This window comes from Vigna radiata, chromosome 4 (assembly GCF_000741045.1).
Source record: "Vigna radiata var. radiata cultivar VC1973A chromosome 4, Vradiata_ver6, whole genome shotgun sequence".
In the NCBI taxonomy this organism is placed as follows: domain Eukaryota; kingdom Viridiplantae; phylum Streptophyta; class Magnoliopsida; order Fabales; family Fabaceae; genus Vigna; species Vigna radiata.
The window spans coordinates 19,927,070-19,951,058 of NC_028354.1; the positions used below are offsets into that span (position 1 = coordinate 19,927,070).

The 23,989-nt window shown below is 31.1% G+C and overlaps 5 protein-coding genes across 8 annotated transcripts; 4 read left to right on the forward strand and 1 right to left on the reverse strand.

Moving 5' to 3' along the window:
- Window positions 1–1,340: 1,340 nt before the first annotated feature.
- Window positions 1,341–9,856, forward strand: LOC106759286 (phenylalanine--tRNA ligase, chloroplastic/mitochondrial). 3 transcript variants are annotated; one of them, XM_014642383.2, is made up of 13 exons: window positions 1,341–1,473; window positions 1,707–1,778; window positions 2,527–2,593; window positions 2,677–2,998; window positions 3,437–3,627; window positions 4,892–5,098; window positions 5,176–5,293; window positions 5,689–5,765; window positions 5,975–6,154; window positions 6,339–6,383; window positions 6,877–6,981; window positions 9,259–9,372; window positions 9,471–9,856. In XM_014642383.2, exons 4-13 carry the CDS (start codon window positions 2,791–2,793, stop codon window positions 9,519–9,521), a joined length of 1,296 nt encoding a protein of 431 aa, XP_014497869.1. In that variant the 5' UTR covers window positions 1,341–1,473; window positions 1,707–1,778; window positions 2,527–2,593; window positions 2,677–2,790; the 3' UTR covers window positions 9,522–9,856. The 3 variants fall into 3 exon arrangements, with proteins under 3 accessions (XP_014497869.1, XP_014497867.1, XP_014497868.1); XM_014642381.2 differs by lacking the exon at window positions 2,527–2,593 and having other exon boundaries at window positions 2,666–2,998; XM_014642382.2 differs by lacking the exon at window positions 2,527–2,593.
- A 624-nt stretch (window positions 9,857–10,480) lies between these two features.
- On the reverse strand, window positions 10,481–13,529 carry LOC106759621 (ATP-dependent Clp protease proteolytic subunit 3, chloroplastic). Of its 2 annotated transcripts, XM_014642890.2 has the most exons (5): window positions 13,192–13,479; window positions 12,692–12,806; window positions 12,029–12,204; window positions 11,082–11,177; window positions 10,481–11,006 (listed from the first exon to the last, which is right to left on the reverse strand). In XM_014642890.2, exons 1-5 carry the CDS (start codon window positions 13,477–13,479, stop codon window positions 10,722–10,724), a joined length of 960 nt encoding a protein of 319 aa, XP_014498376.1. In that variant the 3' UTR covers window positions 10,481–10,721. The 2 variants fall into 2 exon arrangements, with proteins under 2 accessions (XP_014498376.1, XP_022635821.1); XM_022780100.1 differs by lacking the exon at window positions 11,082–11,177 and having other exon boundaries at window positions 13,192–13,529.
- Window positions 13,530–13,746: 217 nt separating this feature from the next.
- On the forward strand, window positions 13,747–16,428 carry LOC106758892. The gene is made up of 2 exons (XM_014641894.2): window positions 13,747–14,071; window positions 16,129–16,428. The coding sequence occupies exons 1-2, from the start codon at window positions 13,819–13,821 to the stop codon at window positions 16,281–16,283; spliced, it is 408 nt and encodes a 135-aa protein (XP_014497380.1). The 5' UTR covers window positions 13,747–13,818; the 3' UTR covers window positions 16,284–16,428.
- A 1,463-nt stretch (window positions 16,429–17,891) lies between these two features.
- Window positions 17,892–18,299, forward strand: LOC106758515. The gene has a single exon (XM_014641434.1). It carries the CDS (start codon window positions 17,892–17,894, stop codon window positions 18,297–18,299), a length of 408 nt encoding a protein of 135 aa, XP_014496920.1.
- Window positions 18,300–23,283: 4,984 nt separating this feature from the next.
- Window positions 23,284–23,709, forward strand: LOC106758516. The gene has a single exon (XM_014641435.1). The coding sequence runs from the start codon at window positions 23,284–23,286 to the stop codon at window positions 23,707–23,709; it is 426 nt and encodes a 141-aa protein (XP_014496921.1).
- Window positions 23,710–23,989: the final 280 nt, after the last annotated feature.

Below are 23,989 nucleotides of genomic sequence, written 5' to 3' on the forward strand. Positions count from 1 at the left end.
CAGTTTATGATTTCATAAAAATTGATTAAGTAGTAGAATGGTTAGACTAAATTAAAATTATCTTTAAGATTATTAGGTTAAGTTTAAGTAAAATCATTATTAATGAGACTGTAATTAGGTCAATATTAACTGATAACTTATTTCAAAGTATATAAATGTAAGTTTGTAATAAGTTAATTACATTTATTACACATTTATTGTTAATAATATCGAATCTTTATTTGATTTTAACACCACTCTCTGTAAGTACTAATTACTGAATGATAGAAAGTGAACGAGGAATTGGAGAGATTTTAACTTATACTTTGATTTAAAAGAATTAATTGAAAAGAAAATTTGACATGGATCCTATAAACTCAAACATATATTAACATATATAATTAATTCCAATTGTTACAACTACATAATATTAACATAATTAAAATTTTATGTATACTTTTTTATTCAACAAATCTAGACATATAATTAAGGATATTCAATACCATACCGAGTCATAGTAAATAAATATTCAACCTATAATTTTCACATTAATTACAATTATAAACTTCCATTCACAAAAACAAATCTTACATGTGTGTAAATTGGATGATACATGTGATAGAGACACTATTTTTGAATGTAATATACATTGTATTAAAGTTGTATATTGAGTCAAAATTAAATTTCCAAAGTTAGTTAAATTATTTTTCCTCCAATGGAAGAGAAGAATAATTGACCAACCTAAAGTGCAAAGTGGCTTTATCTTTCAAACCCTAAAAAAATAGGGCAAAAAGAAGAAAAGCATTATTCAACCCCACATACTTACAGAACAAAACCACCGTCCAAGGATCAAAATTCTCTGCTCACTTCGAACAGTTTTCTGCTTTTCGTTGTTCTCTCTCACATTCATTCCTTCCAATTTTTTATTTTCCATCAGTCCTTTTCCCTCTCCATAAATGTACATTTCTTTTTAATAAAATATACAAAATAAAATTATTATTATTTTTTTCTTATTTTTTGTTATTGTTGGAAAAAGAATAATTTATATGTCATTTTCCCTTTCCATACAGAAGCATTTCCTTTGTATTAAATATCATTTATATAATATATACTTTTAACCAAAAATATATACTTTTACTAGAAAGTACATTTTTTTTTCTACTACCGTAAAAGGTTTTTTGGTATATGATTTATTTATTTAATTTTGTAGGTTTTTAGTTAAACATAGTACCATATTTCTAAATCAAATATCAGATAATTTATGAAAATTACAACAAATTAAACAGGAAAGGCCGAGAGAAAGAGACAGAGAGAATTAGGAGTGTGTGGATAAAATAAATAAATAAAATAGCCAATTATCCGAAAATAAGAGAAGCGGGTGGGGGCAAAGACGACCCGATAAAAAAAACGGGTCCTGAGCTCTGAACCATAACTACTCTTACATTACACAGTGCACTTGACACTTTGCACAACGACCGCCATTTCAACGGCGAGGTGAGTTTTCCGGTGCTTTTCCTCTTCAACGTTAGGCTTTTCTCTGTTTTATGCTCAAAATTCAATTTCGTCGAAACCAATTTTACTGTCAAACCAAATGTGTACTAAGTAACTGCACGTCTTCGAAGTTTCATTGAGAAGTAGATTTTTGCGACATTTGTCACAAATTATTATATTCATATAGAGAATAGATGTTCAGTGGAACCCTAACTCTCAATCAATTGAACAAACAGGCGCAGCCGCAGTCCGCTCCGACTTATCCTTTATTCGTCGTTCTCGAACCTGCAAAACACAATTCATTGCTGGTGAGGTTTTAACTCTTTGATTCGGTGTTTCTACCTTTGTGTGCTCGTTGTATTTTAATGTGTAAGAAACGGGTTGGTGCTGTCAATATTTATCCTTATCCTAAAATGAGTAATGCGGTTCATTGCAATTTTTTAAATTATTCTGAAATATAGATTTTGCTTGCCTGTTTGTTTGTTTTTATAGCTAATAAAAGGAAGTTGGGTGGAGGACTAAAGCCGTTCATGTATCATAGATGTTTAGCAAAAGGAGAGAACCTTTCCTTGATGATGTGTGAAAGATTACCTTGAAATTATTATTACAGAATGAAAAGTAGAAGGATTTTAACTTGAATTTCTAACAGAAGTTTCCTGAAATTGATTCATGCCCTTAGCGAAAAAGGCAAATAAAATCGAATCATTATTAACATTTTTTTGCTTTCCTTTAGACATTGATAATTGTTTTTTGTTTTTTATAAGTGTTTTAGTTAGTGTCAATTCTAATTTCTAAGCAATTTTAGTTTGTTTACAGTGCATTGTGTGTGTGATAAAATTGATGCTTATCTATACGTTTTGAAGATGTTTCTGGACCAAATACCATTATAAAGATGAATACCATTTGAGTTTATGGGATTAAAATTAATTGTTGTGCTTTGTGCTATACTGTGTTATTGGGGTGTGATTTCTTTTCATTCTATCTATTCGGAAAACATACATGTTGATGGCGGGGTTGTTGGTCTATGGTCTCTATTTGTTGCTAATATCTTTTCAGGAAACAACAGTGATCAGTTTTCAATAGAAAAGAGGTTGAGTTGTGGACTTTTTTCTCTTAAATTGTGGTATAGCCAAAGTGACCATATTGTCCATCTTACTTGATTTATTTTTGGCTAAACTGAGTTTTCTCTAATTAGCCTCTCTTCAGTGATGCACCGGATTCTGGAGGATAAGAGCTTATCAAGATAGGAGCTTCCTCATAGAATCTGTTTCTGTCTACTCTCAAGTGCTTCAAATATCGCTGGTTAAGATTCTAAAGTCCATGGCAATGGTGATCTCTTCTGTTCATGCCACACTATTTGCTAGGGCCTCTTTCTTTTGCCAAAGTAATGGCCTAAGAAGCTTTAGATCGTGTTTACCTTTCTCATCTTCAGCTGCTTCCGTTTCCACTCGCAATCTTTCACAGAAGAAGTGGAGGCAGCCAGTGCTGTCAGTGTTGGATGTTGGCGGAGTCAAGATAAGCAGAGAAGGTACTTTGGGTATTTCGTTTTGGTTTCCTTTTATATTGAATGTTTATTGTCTCATAATGCTTATTTGAGCTGTAATCACATACTATGATCCACAGAAAACCTTCAAACATGACTTACGCCCTAAGATTCCCATTTTTTTCATTGTTTTGAATCACTGATTGTGTGGTAATTTTTAAGGAGAATGTCCTTGACTGTTTTCCTATTTGCACACTTTCTGCTGGTCAAAGACATTGAAGTCATTTTATTTAATTTTCACAATTTGATATAACTGCTGTCGTTTGAGTCACTGGCATATTTTGGGCCGTGTATAACTTGGTTTATTTCTTTACACTTTTGCTATCTACATGCCTTTACATTTGTGCTACTGCTTTAGTTGAAAATTGTTCTTTCGTTTTTACAGTATTAAAATCTCATAATTTCTGATTTGTGGTCTTGTAGATGTGGTGAGGGATGATCCTACAAATAATGTGCCAGACAATATATTTTCAAAACTTGGAGTGCAGCTTCACAGGAGGGATGAACACCCTCTAGGGATATTGAAGAATGCAATATATGAGTATTTTGACACAAATTATTCAAATAAGTTTGAAAAATTTGATGATCTTTGCCCTATTGTTTCAGTGAAGGAGGTATGAAAATTAAATTAAGGAATTAGTTGTCCATTTCTCCTATATGATGCATTGATATTATTAGCTGTTACTTTGTTTCACGATTGTTAACACACTATTTGCTACTTCTGCATTTAGTTTCTTCTAGATATATGCTGATTGCTATTGAGTATTTCATGCCATTGAAGTTCTCTGTTTGTTACCTGATGTTATTTGAGTATTCGCAAGTTGATTTTCTTCTGTAGGTCAAAATTATTCGTAGATTATCAGATTACAAATCTCAGTTTTTAAGATCAGTATACTTGAGTTTAAATCCTCAAAAAGGCCTCTAAAAAAAGGAGAAAAAAGTACTTTGAAAGTAATTGATACTATTTTAGTTTTGGATTTATTTTATGAATTACGTTTGTTTATAATTATTATATATTATTTCTGTGATATGAACTTAGAACTGTCAAAGCTGACCAGTAAAGGAAACAATGCTTTTACATTGGCATTAGTGGATGGTCTATTCACATATGATCGAGTCATTTACCTTATATTCTTTTCCTTTTTTTGCAATGCTTGTTTTAAACATTGGGCACCTGTTGTTTGGGTTTGTGTGGCTTGTAGCATGCTTGGGTGCCTTTGATCAAATGACTCTTCCGTCCCTTTCATGACACTTCTTTTTGATGGAATTATAGAATTTTTCTGTATTTTCTTGTACATGGTTTTGCCTTTGATCAAATAACTTCATTTTTCAGTTGTTTTTTATGATTCTATTTAACTGGTATCTTCAAATTCTTTAATCCTTTTGGAAGGTTGTATAAAATTGAGGGAAAAAGGGGGGAGGGGGGAAGGTGACTATGGTAACATTGTTTGTAGATGACTGCATATCTGAAAGAAATATTAATGGTAGCTTTTGAGTATAATTTTACTTTATTTGTGATGCATCTACCATATATATATATATATATATATATATATATATATATATATATATATATATATATATATATATATATATAGGTTTCACAATCATATCCATTTCAACTAATAAAATTAATCATTGAAACCTTAGCTAAAAATACTGCTAATGTCTTGTCAATATTACATTTTCAGCACAAGTAAATGTGCCTCTTTAGCACTGCTAAAATGGTACTTCTAACCATTGTTTTTTATTGATTATATTATTGCTTGTTATGGTTGACACGGTGATTTGAACTCTGGTTGGGTTTCTTTGTTACAATCTTCTTGTTGCAGAATTTTGATGAGGTCTAAGCTACTTACGATCTCTTTCTTGTTGCAGAATTTTGATGATGTCTTGGTTCCTGAAGACCACGTAAGTAGGAGCTATAATGACACTTACTATGTAGACCCTCAGACTGTTTTAAGATGCCACACAAGTGCTCATCAGGCAGAATTATTGAGAAGTGGTCACACTCATTTTCTTGTTACAGGAGATGTTTATCGTAGGGATTCAATTGATTCAACTCATTATCCTGTGTTCCATCAAGTATGTCTCTATGTGCAGTAACTGGTTTAATCTAATAAAAATGAACTGAATATAATTTCCTCCTTTTTGTCATGCAGATGGAAGGTTTTCGGGTTTTTTCACCAGAAGATTGGGAGGCATCAGGAATGGATGCCACATTATTTGCAGCAACAGACTTAAAGAAATGCCTTGAGGGTCTAGCAAGTCATTTATTTGGTATTTTGAAATGGCCGGTAGACATACTTCAGTATTAGTTGCTGTATTTTGCTATTAACGAGGCTTTGTAAGATGAATGAGTTAAAGCAAAGAAAGTAATCTATTTAAATCTTGTAGATACTTCATCTTTATTGCATACATCAATGCATGCATGTTCTATTATTCAGTAAAATATAAAAGCACTCTAAAATATTATTTAGTGTAGAAATTTGCTTTATGACTTTCTCATTTTGTGAAGATTTTATGATGATTATTTTGTGATGATTTTCTCATTTTGATGCTAAAGTGCTTAATTTGTTTTTACAAAAAATTATGTACACGAGGTGCCTAGTTATGATATTCTTTTGAACCGAGTATAACTGCTTATTAATACTTTTTCCTTTTTCCTGTTTCAGGTGCTGTGGAAATGCGCTGGGTGGATACTTATTTCCCATTTACTAATCCATCGTTTGAACTTGAAATATATTTCAAGGTATGCTATGCATTTTTGTCTCTTCAAATACAGTGTTTATATTACTAATCATGATGCCAATAAAAGTTATGCTTTCAAAAGCACACGGGTGTTTTACACCTGTATGCACTATAAGTTATCTATTCCTACGCATGTTGTACTTAATTCTCTTCTTCTCTTTCTTTTTTGCACTCAATTCTTATTCTAGTTTAATATATCTTCTATTCCAGGAAAACTGGTTGGAAGTTTTGGGTTGTGGAGTGACAGAACAAGAGATTCTGAAAAGAAATGGGAAACCTAATAATGTTGCTTGGGCTTTCGGCTTAGGGTTGGAAAGATTGGCTATGGTTCTGTTTGACATACCTGATATTCGTCTCTTTTGGTCAAATGATGAACGGTTTACCTCCCAGGTATTTCACGGATATGTTCAACAGGCATCCTTCAATGTTATCTATTCTTTTTCCTGGTTACCATGTGCTGTAACCACACAAATTTATGATGTAGTCATCTTGAGATTCACAATGTTATTTGTTTAGTTCCTTTTGTAATCTAGTCTCTAATGTATTGTTTGCTTTTTTATTTTTTTACATACAGTTTTCCAAGGGTCAATTGGGAGTCAAATTTAAGCCATTTTCAAAGGTAACAGCTACATGTCTAAATGCCTGCCTATACTTGGCTCATTTGTAATAAATTTTTTCTGAGTATGTTCACGTCTAGGAATATCTCTTATTCTTAGTCCTTAATGTGTCCTGAAATTAAAACTTGAAAGCTAGATGAGAAATACTCATGTAATTGAAAGTTAAGATGGTCTACAGTTAGCTGTAGACCTACATTTTTCATGGCTCTGCTGCTTTACTATGTTAATGCTTTGTAATGATTAAATTTGGATAGTTAGTTATTTTATACTAACAAATTAATTGTCGTGAAATGATACCCATCTTCTATGTAAAACTCTGCCAAGAAGGCATTTAACTAAGTAATCTTTCAATATCTTGTCATTTTTGTTCTAAGCATTTCTGACTGTCTTGATTTTTATCTTTAGTGTTGAAGAAGAATTTATATATTTTTTTCGATGGACACGTTACTAAAATCTGGCGAGAACATTCTAATTCTTTTATGTTTATCTTTGAAGTATCCTCCTTGTTACAAGGACATGAGTTTCTGGATCAGTGAATCATTTACCGAAAACAATCTGTGTGAAGTGGTCAGAGGGATAGCAGGGGATCTCGTAGAGGAGGTACATCTTTGAATAATTTGGCAGAACTTCTTTGCGACAATAAAACATTTGTTTGCATTTGTAATTAACGGTTTTCTTTATGTTCAATGGCGACAAAGTGCATATGCAATTAGCTGATCTAGTGTCGTTGACCAGTGTTGACAATATTTTTGGACGCTGCATTTTTGGCTTTGCGACAAATCATCAAATTACATACCCATATTGTAAATCTACTAAAATCATTCAAACAGAAGCTTAAAACTTCACTTGACACAATATTTTATTGGCCGAAATTAATATGAAATGGAAAAGCCGAGTTCTGCTTTAGGGAATAGGTTGCCAAACCAAAACATAAGAAATGGCCTTTGCAATCAAGATCTTGTCTGACAAAGGCTATAACATGTATCTTAATTCGATGATAGACTACATAGCAGCAGCGGCTATACTGCTGGATCAGATGGAGATTCATTAGTAGGCCTTAAGCAAGGCCGGCGCTTAGTATGAGGACTTTATGAGAGTAAAAAAAATAAAGAAGGAAGATAATCAAGGAGCTGCTGATGTGGCAGTTAGGAATGATTATAGGGAGAGACTGAAGGAGTGGGGAGGATTATTACGTCTCTTTCAGTTAGAATCCTCAAGGATAGGCAGAGAGGATTGTTCCTTTTTGAGGGGTATAGCTCTTGTTCTTGTCTGAGAGCTTAGCCCCTTTTTGCATTTTGAATATAAATTACGAACTTTTTTTTTTCTTCACTTTATTATTCCTTATGTTTACTATTAATCTAAGTCTATATGCTTGATCCATGTGATCTGTAAAATAGATTCCTTCTGTCTTAAAGGAAGCAACTGAATATAGAGGCACGTTGAACATAATTCCTTTCTGCGCAGGTAGTTGGCGTTCATTATTTTAAGACCACGTTTTGAATAGGCTTGGGTATGTTGGATATTAGTTCCTACTCCTAGTCCCAATTACATTACGAGCAGAGAAATAGATCTTGGACATGTTTTCATAATGGAATGTATAAAATTTTGCTGAATCATTAAATTAAGCAGCAAACTTATATTTCACTGTGGTGCTTGATAAAAGAACGGATACCAGAACTTTTGGCTAGTAGGCATTGTTGTACAGTTGGATACCATTCTACTTAAAATAGTGTAAATTGTAGGAAAATAGTGATTTACTTACATATCTGTCGACCTACTTTACTTAATGACAATTGGTTTTAACACGAAATCTTACAAGTGGAATAACCAAAGTGATTTAGACATTCATTATACTTCTGAATAGTTTTATTAAGAGGATTATACTACTGTATAGTGATTATTGAAGCTGAAGTTAATCTGCATTACCATGTAGAATATTAAAACTCCTCACATTGGAACATCATAGATGTTCTATGTAACAAGCTTGCTATATAGTGAATCTGAGAATATCGAGGGGTATGTTTGGGAGCTGGATTTTGGAGGTAAGGGGAGGGAGGATGGATTTTTCGTTTCTAGTAAATATTCTTAATCTGCTAATTTTGTAAACTGAAGGCAAGAAAATGATAGATTGGCAGAAACTTCATGTCATTATATTTTATAAATACTATAGAATTCTCTTAGTTTGAAAATAAAATATTCCTCCCTTCCGCTGCCCTGCTAAACTAGTAAATCTCCCTCCCAAACATATTCTAAAAGACTCAGTGAATATGTCCATGAGTTTATTGATTCAATAGTGCCAATTGCAATGCATCCAGAAAGTTTGTGATGGAAAAGTTCATTATGTTTGGTCTTCACGAAAAATAGCATTAGAGACAATATGCATTGCTGCTTGATTACCACAAACTAGATCCATTTTTAAGGTCATAGCTCAATATTCTACTTTTGGACTGGCATCTGGTTGCTTAGAACATTTATTTAAAGTAAACTTTGCCAATCTGTAATAGCATAACCTATCCACCTGTGTGTAGTCTTTTGCTTCATACAATAATCCTTCAGGGAGTCCTCAGATGGATCTGATGGAACCACCATACACATTCCATTGTTTTTTCACGTGTACACATGTCAATATTCGCGGCTGGCCATTGCTGTTTGAGGTTCTCTGTAATATTATTACCAGTAAAAATCTTGAGCAAAAAATGGGCTTTTGTTTTCTTTTCCTTGGCTTTTCAACTGTTTACCTCGTATTCTTTCTTTTCTCCTCTTTTTCTTAGATTAATCATTTAGCTTTCTTAACATGGCTATAATATACTTTTCCCCTACGAGTCTGTACTAAGTTTGGTCCTTTTTTCTGTTTCTGTTTCACATCTCAAATTACAGGTGCAATTAATAGACAATTTTACCAACAAGAAAGGAATGACCAGCCACTGCTATAGGATTGCATATAGGTCTATGGAACGTTCTCTTACTGACGAGGAAATTAACGACCTGCAGGTATTAAATATAATTAAAATACTAGTGAAACATGATCTTGGTTTGTGATATATGATTTTGAAAGCTACCAACACTTGTTTCCCCCCTTGTCAATGCAGTGGAAAGTAAGAGAACAAGTGCAGGACAAATTAAATGTTGTCTTACGATGAGCATCAAATGCTAAGAGTTTACAACTTAGTTGTGTTTGTTCTCAATTTTTGGTGTATAGATGTTTTACGTCCTTTTACAGCAACCGAGACAGATGTATTATTTAATTTCTGCAGTGAATATACACTACATTACGAGCCATAGCTAACCCTTCAGGAATCTGTATTCTCTATTTTTCTCAAGAAATCTGTTTGTATGTTTCATAACAGAGCACTTTACTTACGATCTTCCTGGAAAAATGAATGTATTCCCGTTGCCGAACAGTGGGCTTGTGGATGATTGTGTATGCAAGACATATATCGAAACTTTCTATGATAATAAGAAATTCTAAAACCAATTATTTTGCTTTATATGCCACATCAAAGGGACGGTGGGGGTTTGTATGATCAGATGTATTATTGGATCACGTATTGATGACAATAAAACTTTCACAATATTACACGAGTACAATGTTATAATGCTTGTAAAATAGGAACCCATGGATACATTTTTCGGTGCAATTGGCTCATTTTGTTGCTAACTTGTAAGAAAATCATGTTCAATCTACCATTTTCCTTTTGATTTCCGTTATTACAAAACTGTATAGTGTCAGGCTTCAGTCATTATGCCAGGGTCTCAAATTTTGATAAAAAAATTAAGGCTTTTAGCAATACGTAACCAGTGTAAAACTTCATCAAGTCTCTATTAAGTGTTTTTATGACACGCAATGTAATCCAGCGATGTAAACTGATTACTACAAACTAAACATATTACTTTCCTAGCAGTGTGAGAAGTTGTCAGTTTCTTCCTGCACCCTATCAAATCTATTCTTCCATCCTATCATTTCGGATTTTATTTTCCGGAAGATACTTATCAGACACTTGCCACTTCTATTTTGAAAAAATATTTTCATAATTGATTTAGTACATTTCGAAAAATAAAATCCAAAATGATGAAGTGCAAGAAGAAACTGTCTGAGAAGTTTCATGCAAAAGCAGCTCAATTGAACCCGAAAACCAACCCTCATATAGGCTCATTTCGTGTCTCGTCGGCTATTCCATGAGGAAAAAACATTATATTCATCAAAATACTCAAAACATTTAAAGAAATTTATGATAATTACTATACAGTATGAATATTACGTAGAATATGACCCTCTATGTCTAATTAAAATAAACAGATCTCCTGAGCATAGAAGCAAAAACAACCACTCTTCCCCTAACTCATACTGCAATGGGTGCTTCTCCTTCTTTTCCACTGCCTTTATCACCATCACTTCCTTTTGAAGCTTTCTGCAAAAGCTTGTGCTCTGACGGCAGATTTTTCTTCGCTTTCCGGCTTCCTTCAACTTTCCATAGATCCCACACACGGGTTTTTGGTGGTGGTGTTGCATCTACAACTGGTGCAACTAATCCTGGTTTTCCATCGTCAATAACGCCATCAACTAAACCATACTCCTTAGCTTCCCATGGATTCATAAAATTGTCGCGATCGGTGTCCAGATCAATCTGAATTATACAAATTGAACGGGTAAATAGTAATGTGACATATTTAGATAAAAGGGGATGCATCTAATATCTAACCTGCTCTTCAGGCTTCCCTGTAATTCTTGATAGTATCTTGTTGATCTTAATCTTGTGATATGCCATTTCTCTTATACGAATGCTCATATCAGTAGCCTACAATTACATTTTATTATATATCAGTAAAGTTTTTGCTCAGAGCCATTAAGAGAAAAACTTAATATGCATATTGTATGTGCATAATAATCACACCAGAAACTATGAATTCCTAACAGACACCAAAAACATTAAGACCAGACGAGACACTGAAATCAGAGATTCAACCCACCACACAGCCACCTCATGCTTGCACATCTAATGTGCCACCTAAAAGAAACAGCTTGCTAAACAAGGTGCCAAGACTCCCATTATAACTTAAAAGTTATGTTGAGATATGTAAAAAAATAAACAATGCTGAACTTACGACTTACTGAAATTGATGGTATGCAGCTAGTTTATAATTTGGCTGATAGCTTGGTACATACCAAAAACATGAGATAATTCATGACCCCGTCAGAAAAACAGAAACCAGTTGTTAGTTCAGAATGACAAATAGCTTATCATTAGCATGTTTGGTGATTGAAATTTATTTGTAATAAACCACTTGTATCATTTCTTGATAGAGTATAAGAGAAAAACGTTTGTTATCAGCATAAACACAAATCAAATAATGTCAGCTAATAAGTTTCATAGTTATATTTAAGCAACATATTTTCTGGACTATATTATTTTTAAAACACAGGTTTTCTTTACACATATCAACTTGGAAATCAGTTAACATAGATAATTGTAGTAAAGGGAATTGTATTCCTCTTACATCCTACACTTCTCTAACATGCTTGAAATCTAAATTAGCTTTACTTTTAACCTGATCATTTTAAGGAAAATGAAAATAATAATGAAAAACTTCAGAACTACTTCGTATTGACAATCAACAAAGCCAAAAGATCCAAGAAGGCGAATCTTACTTTTCCACCAGCAGTTCCAAGTGGCTGATGGATCATAACTCTTGAATTCGGCATACAATACCTCTTCCCTTTTGTACCAGAAGCAAGGATAAATGCACCCATGGACGCAGCAAGCCCAAGGCAAACAGTTGACACATCTGCCTTGCACAACTTCATGGCATCATAAATTCCCATCCCTGCATCAAACGATCAACATGCATATTTCAGATTCACTACACTGAAGTACAATCATTACGCTTAACAAGACATGAACTTCATTAACAGAAGGTTCCTTTCCTATCATCACAAATTCAATACATTCAATCTTTTGCCTTCACTAACGAGATTCAAAATCTCATAGATACAAATTAACTTGTGAATCAGTATGGTAAATTTCTTGTCTTATCAGTAAAATACAGCAGGGCACAAAAAGACCAACAACTCAGTAGTTTCTGAATTATATTATATCAGCAGATAGATAAGAATGATGCAGTCAATTCTCTCTTAAGCTAAATGTCTGTTTATGTTACCACAAGCAGCAAAACAGTAAACTGAGTCATTGAAACATGATAGCTCGTACCAGGGATTAAGAAATTTAACATCTAATCACAAAATTGGGCTTACGAGTCAAGTGCATCCGTTAGTCTCTGATGGATAAAAATAAACACGTAAAAACACACATACCAGCAGTAACAGAACCACCAGGTGAATTTATAAATAACTTGATGTCTTTCTTTGAGTCTTCAGCGTCCAAAAGCAAAAGCTGACTAATGATAAAATCTGCAGTCATATCATCCACCTGATCAAGCAAAACAATTCAAAAACACTCCATCAAATACTGTCTCACTCTCTTCAGTTGCATTCCCTTCTGTTTTATTTTATTTTTATTTTGTTATATTGGTTCAGGATAAACTCACGTTAACACGCCAAAAATTTCTCGAAAATTAACAGAGCACCAAACAACATCTCTTCACCAATTTCACACTATCATAACAATTTTCCCGTTTGCACTCTCTCTCTATATAAAGTTTGTTCATTCTTATTTATTGTGAGCGTCCTTTAGAATGAACCCACATGAACAAGTTCGCAAATTCCCCTTAAAAACATAATCAGAGAGACAAAGGGTATCCACAAAATAAGGAAACAATAAAATCAACCCCCAACATATGTATACGAGAGAGAACCTGAGAACCCAAAAAGATAATTCTTTGACGGAGAAGCATGTTGGTGGTATCGAGGTCTTCGACTCTGGGAAGCCATGGGGAAGCGGTGGATGCAGAAAAATCCTGTGGAGAAACGAGCCAATTGGAGGACAAGGTGGGTCTGGAGGCGTTAACGATAAACAAAGGTTTGGTTTTTCTTGTTTTGGTTGAAGCCGTGGAAGTCGGAAATTGCGAGTCGAAAAGGGCATGCTTATGCTTCAGCTTGGAGCGTAAGGGTATACACGATGTTGAAGATAAACTCAACTCCATCTTCTTCTTCTCCTCTTTTCTTTCTCTTCTTTTCACTCACTCTCCCCCTTCTTTTTATTTTGTTTTTTTGTACATGTGGTGATTTGGGCCTAGGTTTGGGCTCTATTCTTCCTCTTCCGGCCCAATCATTTTCAGATTTTTTCTTTTTCGGGGCTTTCTTCCTGCAGCTCAAACGTTTCTTCACACCCCCAAACTTTTCTAAAATTCTTAATTACCCTTTGACCAGTGTAATACAAACGAAAATGTTGTACAGAAGTGTTCAGAGAATCGAAATCTAGACGAGTGAAAAGTAGGAGCATAAATTTCTTATCTTTGTTTTTTGTGTTTGGTTCATGGTTCATGGCTCTTTCCTTTTCACACCACCGTCTTCTTCTCCATGGAAACAAAACACCTTTTACTCTGCAATTTCAATGCACGACTTCATCAAAGCCCAACAACGCAAACATTCTCACGTACCCATCTATTCGGTGTTGCTCAAGTTTGAACCAAAAAAGCAGTATCAACCTCAGAACTTGCAAGAACTGCAAAACTCAATTCGACCCTTCTCTCAATCACCCTCTTGCTTGTCGATTTCACACTGCTCATTTTGGAGGTACCCAGCTACTTCATGCTTATTTGCCTCTCTAAGTTTAGGTTTTACTTATGAAATTATGATTTATATTGTATAGAAATGCCCCCAAATTATTGTTAACAAATGCGTTCCCAAATTTTAGATATTTATTCTCTGTAGTCTTAATCAAATTACAGAGGAGAAGATGAAACTCGTAGCAGCATGAAGATAATTCTGTTTCTTGTGAGAACTTGATTATAATTTATCCATCCACTCAGAAGTTCACTTTTGACATGAAATAACCCCTTTAGCAGCTTTGGACGTCTTTAGAAGACCTGGTAAAGGAATCCTCAATGTTGCACTGCAATTATTGAGACTAATTAGACAAATATAAACTCCACCTATTAACTGTGTTAAGCTGGAGGAGTTACCTGATTTTAGCCGAGTGATGGTAGCATTTCATTTCTGTGTCTATATAAGCTTTTGAAATGTTCTTGATTGTGTCCAGATCGTTAGAATGTTTTATAAATTTTCAGATTTAAATAGGTGGACTGACATTGTCCAGTTCCTTGACTACTTCTTGTTCCTTCTCTTAGAAAATGGTTCATGTATCAAGGACCTCAACACTAAGGATGGTTTTGACCTCTACGATGTATATATATACAACTTGGCAATGCAAAAACTGGGGAATCTTATCTGTTAAACCATGGAAATGTTCGAGTACCCATATTTGAAGGGCATCGGTGCAGCCCTTAACATGGGTGTCCACACTTTTTAAACTGTCCACAGCAGAATTCATACCTTTCAAGGATGGAGAATGTTTATCCCACCCCTTCACTAACACCACTAGTAGGTTGTTGCTTGTCTAGTAAGAGTGGCCATTGGCTAACAACCAACTGAATGGGGTTGCTTTTGTTCTCTGTATTAGTCCCTCTGGTAACTTATCATGCAATTCAACTAAATGTTTCAGACTTGTTGTAAGTCTGATGCGTGAACATATACGACAATTAGTTGGTGAAAGGCTTGGATTCCACTGTGGACGATTATAAAAGTGTGGACACCTGTCTCAAGGACTGCACCGATGCCCTTCAAATAAGAGTATTTAAACATTTTTCGTGGTTTAAGAGGGAACCAACCGATAAGTTCCTTCTTTTATACATTGGCGGGTTATATATATGAAGAACATAGAGGTTGAAACCATTCTTAGCATTGAGATCCTTGAAACATTAGAACCATTCTCTAGTGAGATGGAACAGATGTGTAGTCAAGAAACTTGACGATGTCAGTCCACCTTGTATTGTTGACTGTATTACCATTTCAACTTGGCTTCAAACTCCACTTTTTAAGGTGATATCAAAGTTATTCAAAGTATCCTAACAAAGTATGTTGAGTCTATCATACCACCTATTATCAGATCATTCAAAAATATCTAGTCATATGTTCCAGATTTACAAAATATAAGTAATGTAAACTTCACCTTACAAAATTAATATGTAAGGAGTAAATCTAGTTTGTAATTTGCCTGATTTAAACTAACAAATATAAATTTAATGCTACAGGGAAGGAAAACTAAACATCTTATTATGTTATCTAGATCCTATGCTGTATGGCATCGTATTAGTATTTTCTACTGACAAAGCTCAAAGAACAATTCATGCTGAAGCATTCTTGCCTTGTTGATCTTATGATTTGGCTCTTAAAATAGTGTTTTCTAAAGCCAAAATTTCTAGCCAAAACATGAATTCTTTTGCCGGTACATAGCCATGATGTGAGTCTGGAGTCTAAACAACGGAAACTAAACTATTAACAAAGCTGAGATTAAAGAATGATCTATAGGTTAACACCTCAAGCTCGGATGTGGGGTCATTCAGTTAGAAGACTGGTTTCTCATACATATGTTTTAAAGAAAGGTTTAGCTAGTGAGTCCAAAGCTGAAGCAAAACTTGTGTAATCCTAATTGGGGCAAAATGTTAACCTTGGGAATTTCGTCTAACCATTACATTGATGAAAAATGGTGGATTCCAAACTTCAATATTATGTTATTAATTTGCATTACTGTTAGGATCTAACTTTGGCTTTGATTCACATCTCTACCACAGGAGAAACTAAGAGAAAGTTTGAGAGTGTGTATGAAGGGGGCACCATGAATACTCCTGACTCTGGCAAAGTTTTGCAGTATTGGCATTGCTGTGGTTCTGAAGATCCATTTGATCCTGGTTGCACATCTTCTCCTCATGCCTCATATGATGATTGATGCACATGTCATTCATCATCATCCATGAATCAAATTCACTTCTTACATTTATTTTTCTTGTAACTATATATGGTTTCTAAACTCGTGTAAAATTTTAGATTCCTTGAATAATTTTGGAAAATTTAAATGTTGCTCAGATGCAAAACAAAGTGTGTGACTATACTGATACTCCATTTACATACTTAAGAGTAATATCAGTAATCAGAGGAGGAGAGAAAAAAGAGGCTTAAGGGTAATATTATAACGATCTGTAAACGTATATTAATCACTGTTAACAAAAAAATTACATAATATTTATAACTTGATGTTATGGGTAAAGTTGAGCATGGAAAGAGTATATTTATGACCATTTCTTTATTTCTTTTCTCTAATGGCTAGAAATCCATTTAAATATAACAAACTGTTTTAATCTTGCCTTACCAATTTTTTTTATATAAATATTGTAAATAATAATTTTGTTTTAATATTTTATATCTTTGTTGCGTCTTATAAGTGTCTAACTGACAATAAAATTAAAGATAAAAATATGTCAAAGTTAAATCTTTAATCTACAAGAAAGCAAAAATATAAATTATTGTCTAAACTATAACAATTAATGAATTGATGATTGTTAAATACATGCAAGAAAACTTGTTTAGGAATTAAAGTGAGATAACAACAAAATAAAATAAAATGATTATATTTAATTAAAGTTTAAAATATAGTAATTTTGTGCCGCATTGTCATTTTACATTATCTATTTGACATGAATTTGTTATCATTCTTTATTTAAGTTTGTAATTAATCGAATCAATTATTCATTGTAATTACTATACAAAAATTATATTGTTCATATTTAAATTAAAATACAATTACTAATTTAATATATAAATACTATAAAATAAACGCGTATATAAAGTTAAAATTCTAGACACTAAACAGTGGCAAGTTATTTCTAAATTACCTAAATCCATATAAACATATGTACTATACCAATATGAACGACATATAATTACGCAATATTTAGAACAAAGATGCTTCTCAAACTATACTAGAATATATGCCCAAAATCTACTGTTTTGTTCTTGACTATGGTGTCGTTGGTCGGTGCAGGAAATTTCAGGTTAAGGTTTCGGCAACTGATTATATAATAATACTCATTCATCTGATTCAAGAGCAGTTTTTTTTTTTTTTTTTCTCGTTAATGTTTCTAGTAATTGTAAAATGAAATTAATGATTCGGGTCCACTAAACTGAACAAACAGAATTTAGTACTTTAACTACAATTAGGCGCAGTAAAACAAACATATGGAGCTCAAAATTTCAACATTTTGAAAAGCATGTTATCTTTTTGTTGAAGTCCAGTGTTCTATCATCATCATCAAACTGTTCTTGTCCATAATGATAAGAACACACGCGGTGCATCCGCGTATATCAGCACACTATACAAACCAACACGGTTTACTCGATCATCGTTAAATAATCCCTTCACAGCTAATTATATATATCATCAAACATATTATTTCTGAAAACATTGGTTGTACTCACATAACGAGTATTAGGTTTAAGATTCCACTGCATGCTTTTAAGTTGGAATCTTTTTCTTTGTAGTCTTATCTGGTTTCATCAAATGGAAGCTGTGAATCTTGGATGGTGCAGGTTTTCATGGGGTTCTTCGGTTTCTAAGAAGAAAGGAAGCCAGAGGCGTATGGTTAGAAGAAGGTGTCGGTGGGGGAGAATGGTGGATGAGGGGATGATAGTGCTACGTTGTCGTATAAAAGAGATGAAGATGTTGGAGAAGGAAGAGGCAGCTTCTGATTGGATGGAATGGGAAAAACAGTATTGTCCTGATTATCAGCGACATCTTCTTCATGCAATGGATTTGTTGCAGTCTTATTTTATTGGTCTCAGACCAAGTTTGGCATTAGGGATGTTGTTCCTTGTAGCTTTCAGTGTGTTCATGTTTTCTGGGTTTGGCTTATATCTTGCCCTAGAGGCAGCAAGCAACCTCGTATCTTGCTTTGCTTCATCAAGGTGAAACCAAGATATAAGACATCTTCAAGAGATTATTTCAACTGAAATAAACCTAGAAACTCGAATTTCATGTTAGGTTATATATATATATATATATATATATATATAATATACACATCTTTGACACACTAGAAGGGATTAAAGCTGCCATGTAACTGTTTTCATGCCCTTAGGGTTATGCATTTTCTTCCATGTATGAGTTGTGATATACAACACTCTATAATAAGATCGAAGATGATTAAATTCTGCTCATATTAGTTATCCTCATCATAAATGAACTTTAAGTTTAATTTAATTTTGCATAATAAAATTATAAAATAAAATCTATATTCACCTTATATATTATAAATTTATGATGATCTAAAACATATTCACCTTATATATTATATCAAACTTTTGAATTATACTTTTAATAATTTTTCTTCTATAATCTCTTGTAATAATATCTCATTAACTTTTAAGCTACAACTCAACTTTGGTAACAATATGTGATTTTATATGTTATAGTTCATTTCAATTAGCTACATATATGTTTGTGATATATGTAGTTCTAACCCTTATAATTTAGCATGATCTCATTCAATTATTAGATTCTATATGTTAGGTTAATTAATTTCATTACTTGTGAAATTAAAAATAATTCTGAAAGTTGCGTAAGAATTACAAATCGCTCAACACTCGAAATTAAAGGGTAAAATATTGGATTTATTTGATCCATACATTTTTTAATATTTTATGGTTAAACTTTATTAAAAAATTCAATAAAATAAATGCTTAAAATGTGTCTTGGAGAATTTTTTTTTACAGCATTTTTTTCTGTTATTTAAATATGAAAAATAAAAAGATGTATGAAGGGATTACTTGCACCTTTCTAAATTCTATCGTTGTCTATCACGAATATTTATAATTGATGTGATTAGATGTATTATGATACGCCGCCAACTTATTTGAGAGAACAAAAATGATTGATTAGCCTCCATATTTGACGATAAACACATCATTAGTCATAATTATCAACCTTTAATAATCACTTTTCAATATAACAATAATGCTTTTCACCATCAAATATAAGAATCAATAGGAAACAAGAGATCACAAGATCGCCTGTGTATTTATTACCAAAGTTATAATTTTGTTCGATATATATTTTGATCTTTATTATAAATTATAGTTAACTTAATGCTATAATATATAATATTTTAAATTAAAATAATCATATTTTCAAATATTATTAACCATTTAGTTTAAGTACATGTATACACATATTATTTTTGTTTTCATTTAATGTTGTATTTTTATTTGAAATAATTTTATTTTCATTAGTTTATTTCTTATTTATTATACATTGATTTTGGTATTATGATATTGAATAATTGTAAGTTTTTTAAAATATATGACAACCACGAACTTTATGTCTAAATAAAGCTATAATAAGTGTTTTATAATCTAGAATTAATAATTACAATATATGTAACATAAAAAAATAAGTATTAATCTCTTCATGTTATATTTTTTTTCTATCCTCACACAGTTTGGAATTAATATCAAATAATTGTCTTAAATACATTTTAAATATCTGAAAATATCTAATTTTAGTTTTTTGTAAATATTTTCATTCCTTATTATTAGTTACAATTAATATTTAGTACCAAAAATATTAATTAAGAAAATTAGATGTTTTTTAATTACATGAGCTTTTTTTTATCTTTAGAAATTAATTATGATATATTAGAAAGTAAATAATTTTACAATCAATGTTACAACATCAAAATTTATTAGGCATAAATATGTTAGTATAATTGAACTTAAGTTTAATTAAAATTCATAAAATAACATTATCCTCATTTATATAATCTAAATTGATCATATTAATAATCAAATCTTCCACTCATGTCATCAAATATGTAAGCAACTCTTAAGAACTTATTTACGACTATATATATAACAGTTACGGATCCACTTATCCCTAATGCATTGTTTAGTTTTATAATTTATAGAAAGTGCATTATTTAATAAGTTTTTTGTTTGATTAAAGCAAGAAAGGAAAAAATGGAGTGAAACACATGTTTTTGAAAAGACTAAGACAACTCTATTTTTTTACTCTTTTTTTTGTTAAGTAATCACATTATATATTAAAATAATAATTAAAGAAGAAGAAGAATTTGTGTTAAAATGTGAGACTTTTGTTTTTGTTTTTCTTCGTTTTGCTTTCTGACCAAAACTAATCGTCAATGTTCATGAAAACAAGTTACGATGTCATTTTACAGTAAAATCTTGCTCCGCCGTATTCGACTTTACTTTCTTTCCAATAAATAAGATAATAATAATAATTTTTTACGATATTTTTTACAATATTTTAATACTATTTACCTGTTTAATCTAAAATTATTCTAAAATTAATAATAATAAATATAAATTTTATTATAAATCAATTATAAAATGACAAGTATATAATATTAAAATTTTATAAAAAATGTTATGAAAATATCATTATCTAATAAATAACAATTAATTTATAGTTTATAACTAAAACTAAATAATAAAACAAATAAATAATAATAGCAAATAATAAATAATACTTAATTAAAAAATATTTAGTAAATAATAAATAAGTAGAATTAAAATAAAGAGAGGGTATCAAAGTCTGGCACCCACCAAAACAGACATGCTTTTTCCTTGGAAAAGCGTATCCCACTGAAATTGTATTATATATTTGTTTAATATTGTGCCGGTGACAAGCTTTCCAACATTAAAAAAGTAAAATATTCTTTTTCTTGAACTATCATAAAAAACTGTATTTTATTTTTAAATTAAATTATAAATATTTTTTCAACAAATGATATTGTTAAGTGTTTCTCTATATGGTAAATTAAATTTCACATTGAATTCTAATACGACTTCTTCTTATTAAGAAAATGTTTATATATGATTTTTCACAAAATACATGTATATTCTTTTAGTTAAGAATATAACTTTCTAATAACATAAACATATTTAACTCATATTAAAATGTAATAATGAATCTTTTTATGGTTCTTCAAAAGATTAAAGTTACAAGAATTTATTAAAAAATAATCAAATTTAGAAATAATAATAATAATTAATCATTATATTGATTAAGATATCATTTTATAAATTAAAAATTATTGATATTCAAAATAATATTTATTATTAATAAAATATTATAATTGATTTGTAAATTAGAATTTAAATTAGTTTTTATTATTATCTATCAATTAATTAAAATGTTTATATTTTCTAATTATTTGGAAATATGATCAAATGTTTATCTATAAAAAGAATATCAATTACTTGTGTATTCTAATACTCGTGTTTCAGATAAATTTATGCATATTATAAGAATCGAATACTAAATTTTTTTCTAAAGAAATAGAGTAAGTGAAAGAACCTACCTCACGTTATGGAGGAAGTTTAGAAAAAATTATTTAAAAAGAATAAAATGAAGGATTATAATATGTTAACAATTTCTTTTAATAATTTTTTTTAAAATAAACTATGTGTGATTATTTTATTGGTCTATATATTTGAAACGAAAAGATATTCAACAACAAGAAGAGAAAAAAAAGAATTAAATAGAAAAACTTCTGAACAATTAACGATCTCAGATGTATCAATATCAATAGTTATTCATTATTTCAGTGAGTCATTTCTTTGAACAGAAAAAGATTATGAAAACAATTACCTTATTAGATTCCATTAATTGTGGAAAACACAATGAAATCTGAAAAATTCTCCATGATATATCTGATATCATGAAAAGTGGATATAAATTTTTAAGTGCTACTTAGTATATGGAATAGGTCTAAAAAAATTTTAAAATTATAATTATCACATAAATAATTGTAAAAAAAGTTTGTTAATTTTTTTTTTCTTAAAATGAATTAACAGTTTAAAAATGGAATGAATTGACAAATGTGACAATGAAGGAGTGGATTGTTTGGTTCTTCATACATGCATAGATACCAAATCTGGTGTCTGTTCTTTTACTCACACTATCCCAATTTGGAAAAAAAATGCTTATTAACACTGTTTCATCTTTCAACACCATTTCAAACACGTTTTCTTCTCACGCCGTTCCTTTTTCTTCTTCACGATTAAAACACTTCTCATCTCTATTATTTCTTATTTATTTCCACAGTATATATAAAAACATTTTTTTTACTAAGTAAAGTTTCAAAATTTATCTAATCAAAATAAAAAACATTCTTATTTGACCAATAAATATTAAAGAATGTAATTCAATAAGAAAATTTAAATCTCTTTATTATTTATCATTATGCTACTAATTATTATATTGTAATTATATGATTCACATAAATATTTTATAGTAACTTAGGTCCACCACTTATATTAATCTTATAAATATAATATTTTCTTAGAATTATTCTCATAAACACTTATTTATTCATTTAATATTATTTTTTTATATTTTACTTTCTTCTTTCTTAAAAGAATATAAAATTTTATACTTTATGATAATTTTATTTTTATGTTTTATATTAAATAAATGTAAATAATATCATGATATTATTATTAAAAAAATTTAAGTCTGGTTTGAGAGTATTAAAAATCTTTTTTCAGACCTAAGGAACAATGAATCCATAATTAAAATCTTACTTCCAAATTGTAAGGACATCATGGTCTTGATAAGATAAAAAAAATGAATAAAAATTAAAACATCAATACACAATTTTATTTTTTTAAAGATACAGAAATAATGCAGAAAATCGAAAACACACTTTACTTTTAATCTATCTCCCTTTGCTTTCTATATGAACGCACGGGCGCCGTTCTGAGTTTGGAGAACATGAAAAATATGTTAATCGTTGGCCTTGTTACGCACAGTTTCATTGCACATCTATCTCTTATAAGCTATAAGTATCACCCTTTCTTCTTCATTTCTCGTACACAACATCCTAAAACAACACACAAAGAAAACCTAGTTAAGAAATTTTACTAGGTTAAGAATGGAGGCTTCTTCGTATCTTTCATCTTGCAGACCTACTCTTCCTAAGCGCCTTCGTCAGAGCAGAAGAAAGGGTCATAACATTAGAGTTGTGAGAGCAAGTTGTGGAAGAAATGAAGAGGGTAAAATGGTGGATGAGAACATGATAGTGCTGAGATTGCGCATAAAGAAGATGGAGATGTTAGAGATGAATCGAGAGGCACCTGCGGAGTGGATGGATTGGGAGAAACAGTACTATGATCAGTACGATGAAGATGTTTGTAATGCAATAGGGTTGCTGCAGAGTTTTTTGATGGAGACTAGACCAAGTTTTGCATTAGGGATGGTAACACTGATAGCTTTCAGTCTTCCAATTTCTTCTGCAACCCTTTTGTTTTCTGCATTCCAAATCGGAAAGACCATGTTCTCTAGCTTTGGCTTATGCTAAAGAGAAAATCAAGTGATGAATCTTGGAAAAAGATCATTGCTCAAACCCTTTTTCTGCTTTCTTATGAAATTTCTCCTATTAACAATTTGTCAAAATCTGAGAAGCCATAAACGAAAAAACTCACAGTTGAAACTTCTGTGATGATGAATGCTACAATATTCATGTGTGCATTACACACACACACACACACACACACACACACATATATATATATATATATATATATATATATATATATATATATATATATATATATATATATATATAATAGTTAGCTTTA

Coding starts and splice junctions, on each gene's coding strand:
- LOC106759286 (XM_014642383.2), top strand. CDS start 2,791: ATGGCAATGGTGATCTCTTCTGTTCATGCCACACTATTTGCTAGGGCC. Junction 5,099..5,175: donor ATTATCCTGTGTTCCATCAA/GTATGTCTCTAT, acceptor TTTGTCATGCAG/ATGGAAGGTTTTCGGGTTTT. Junction 6,384..6,876: donor AATTTAAGCCATTTTCAAAG/GTAACAGCTACA, acceptor TTATCTTTGAAG/TATCCTCCTTGTTACAAGGA.
- LOC106759621 (XM_014642890.2), bottom strand. CDS start 13,479: ATGGAGTTGAGTTTATCTTCAACATCGTGTATACCCTTACGCTCCAAG. Junction 12,205..12,691: donor TGGTGGTTCTGTTACTGCTG/GTATGTGTGTTT, acceptor CGTTTGATGCAG/GGATGGGAATTTATGATGCC. Junction 11,178..12,028: donor TTGGAACTGCTGGTGGAAAA/GTAAGATTCGCC, acceptor ATGTAATTGTAG/GCTACTGATATGAGCATTCG.
- LOC106758892 (XM_014641894.2), top strand. CDS start 13,819: ATGGCTCTTTCCTTTTCACACCACCGTCTTCTTCTCCATGGAAACAAA. Junction 14,072..16,128: donor TCACACTGCTCATTTTGGAG/GTACCCAGCTAC, acceptor TCTCTACCACAG/GAGAAACTAAGAGAAAGTTT.
- LOC106758515 (XM_014641434.1), top strand. CDS start 17,892: ATGGAAGCTGTGAATCTTGGATGGTGCAGGTTTTCATGGGGTTCTTCG.
- LOC106758516 (XM_014641435.1), top strand. CDS start 23,284: ATGGAGGCTTCTTCGTATCTTTCATCTTGCAGACCTACTCTTCCTAAG.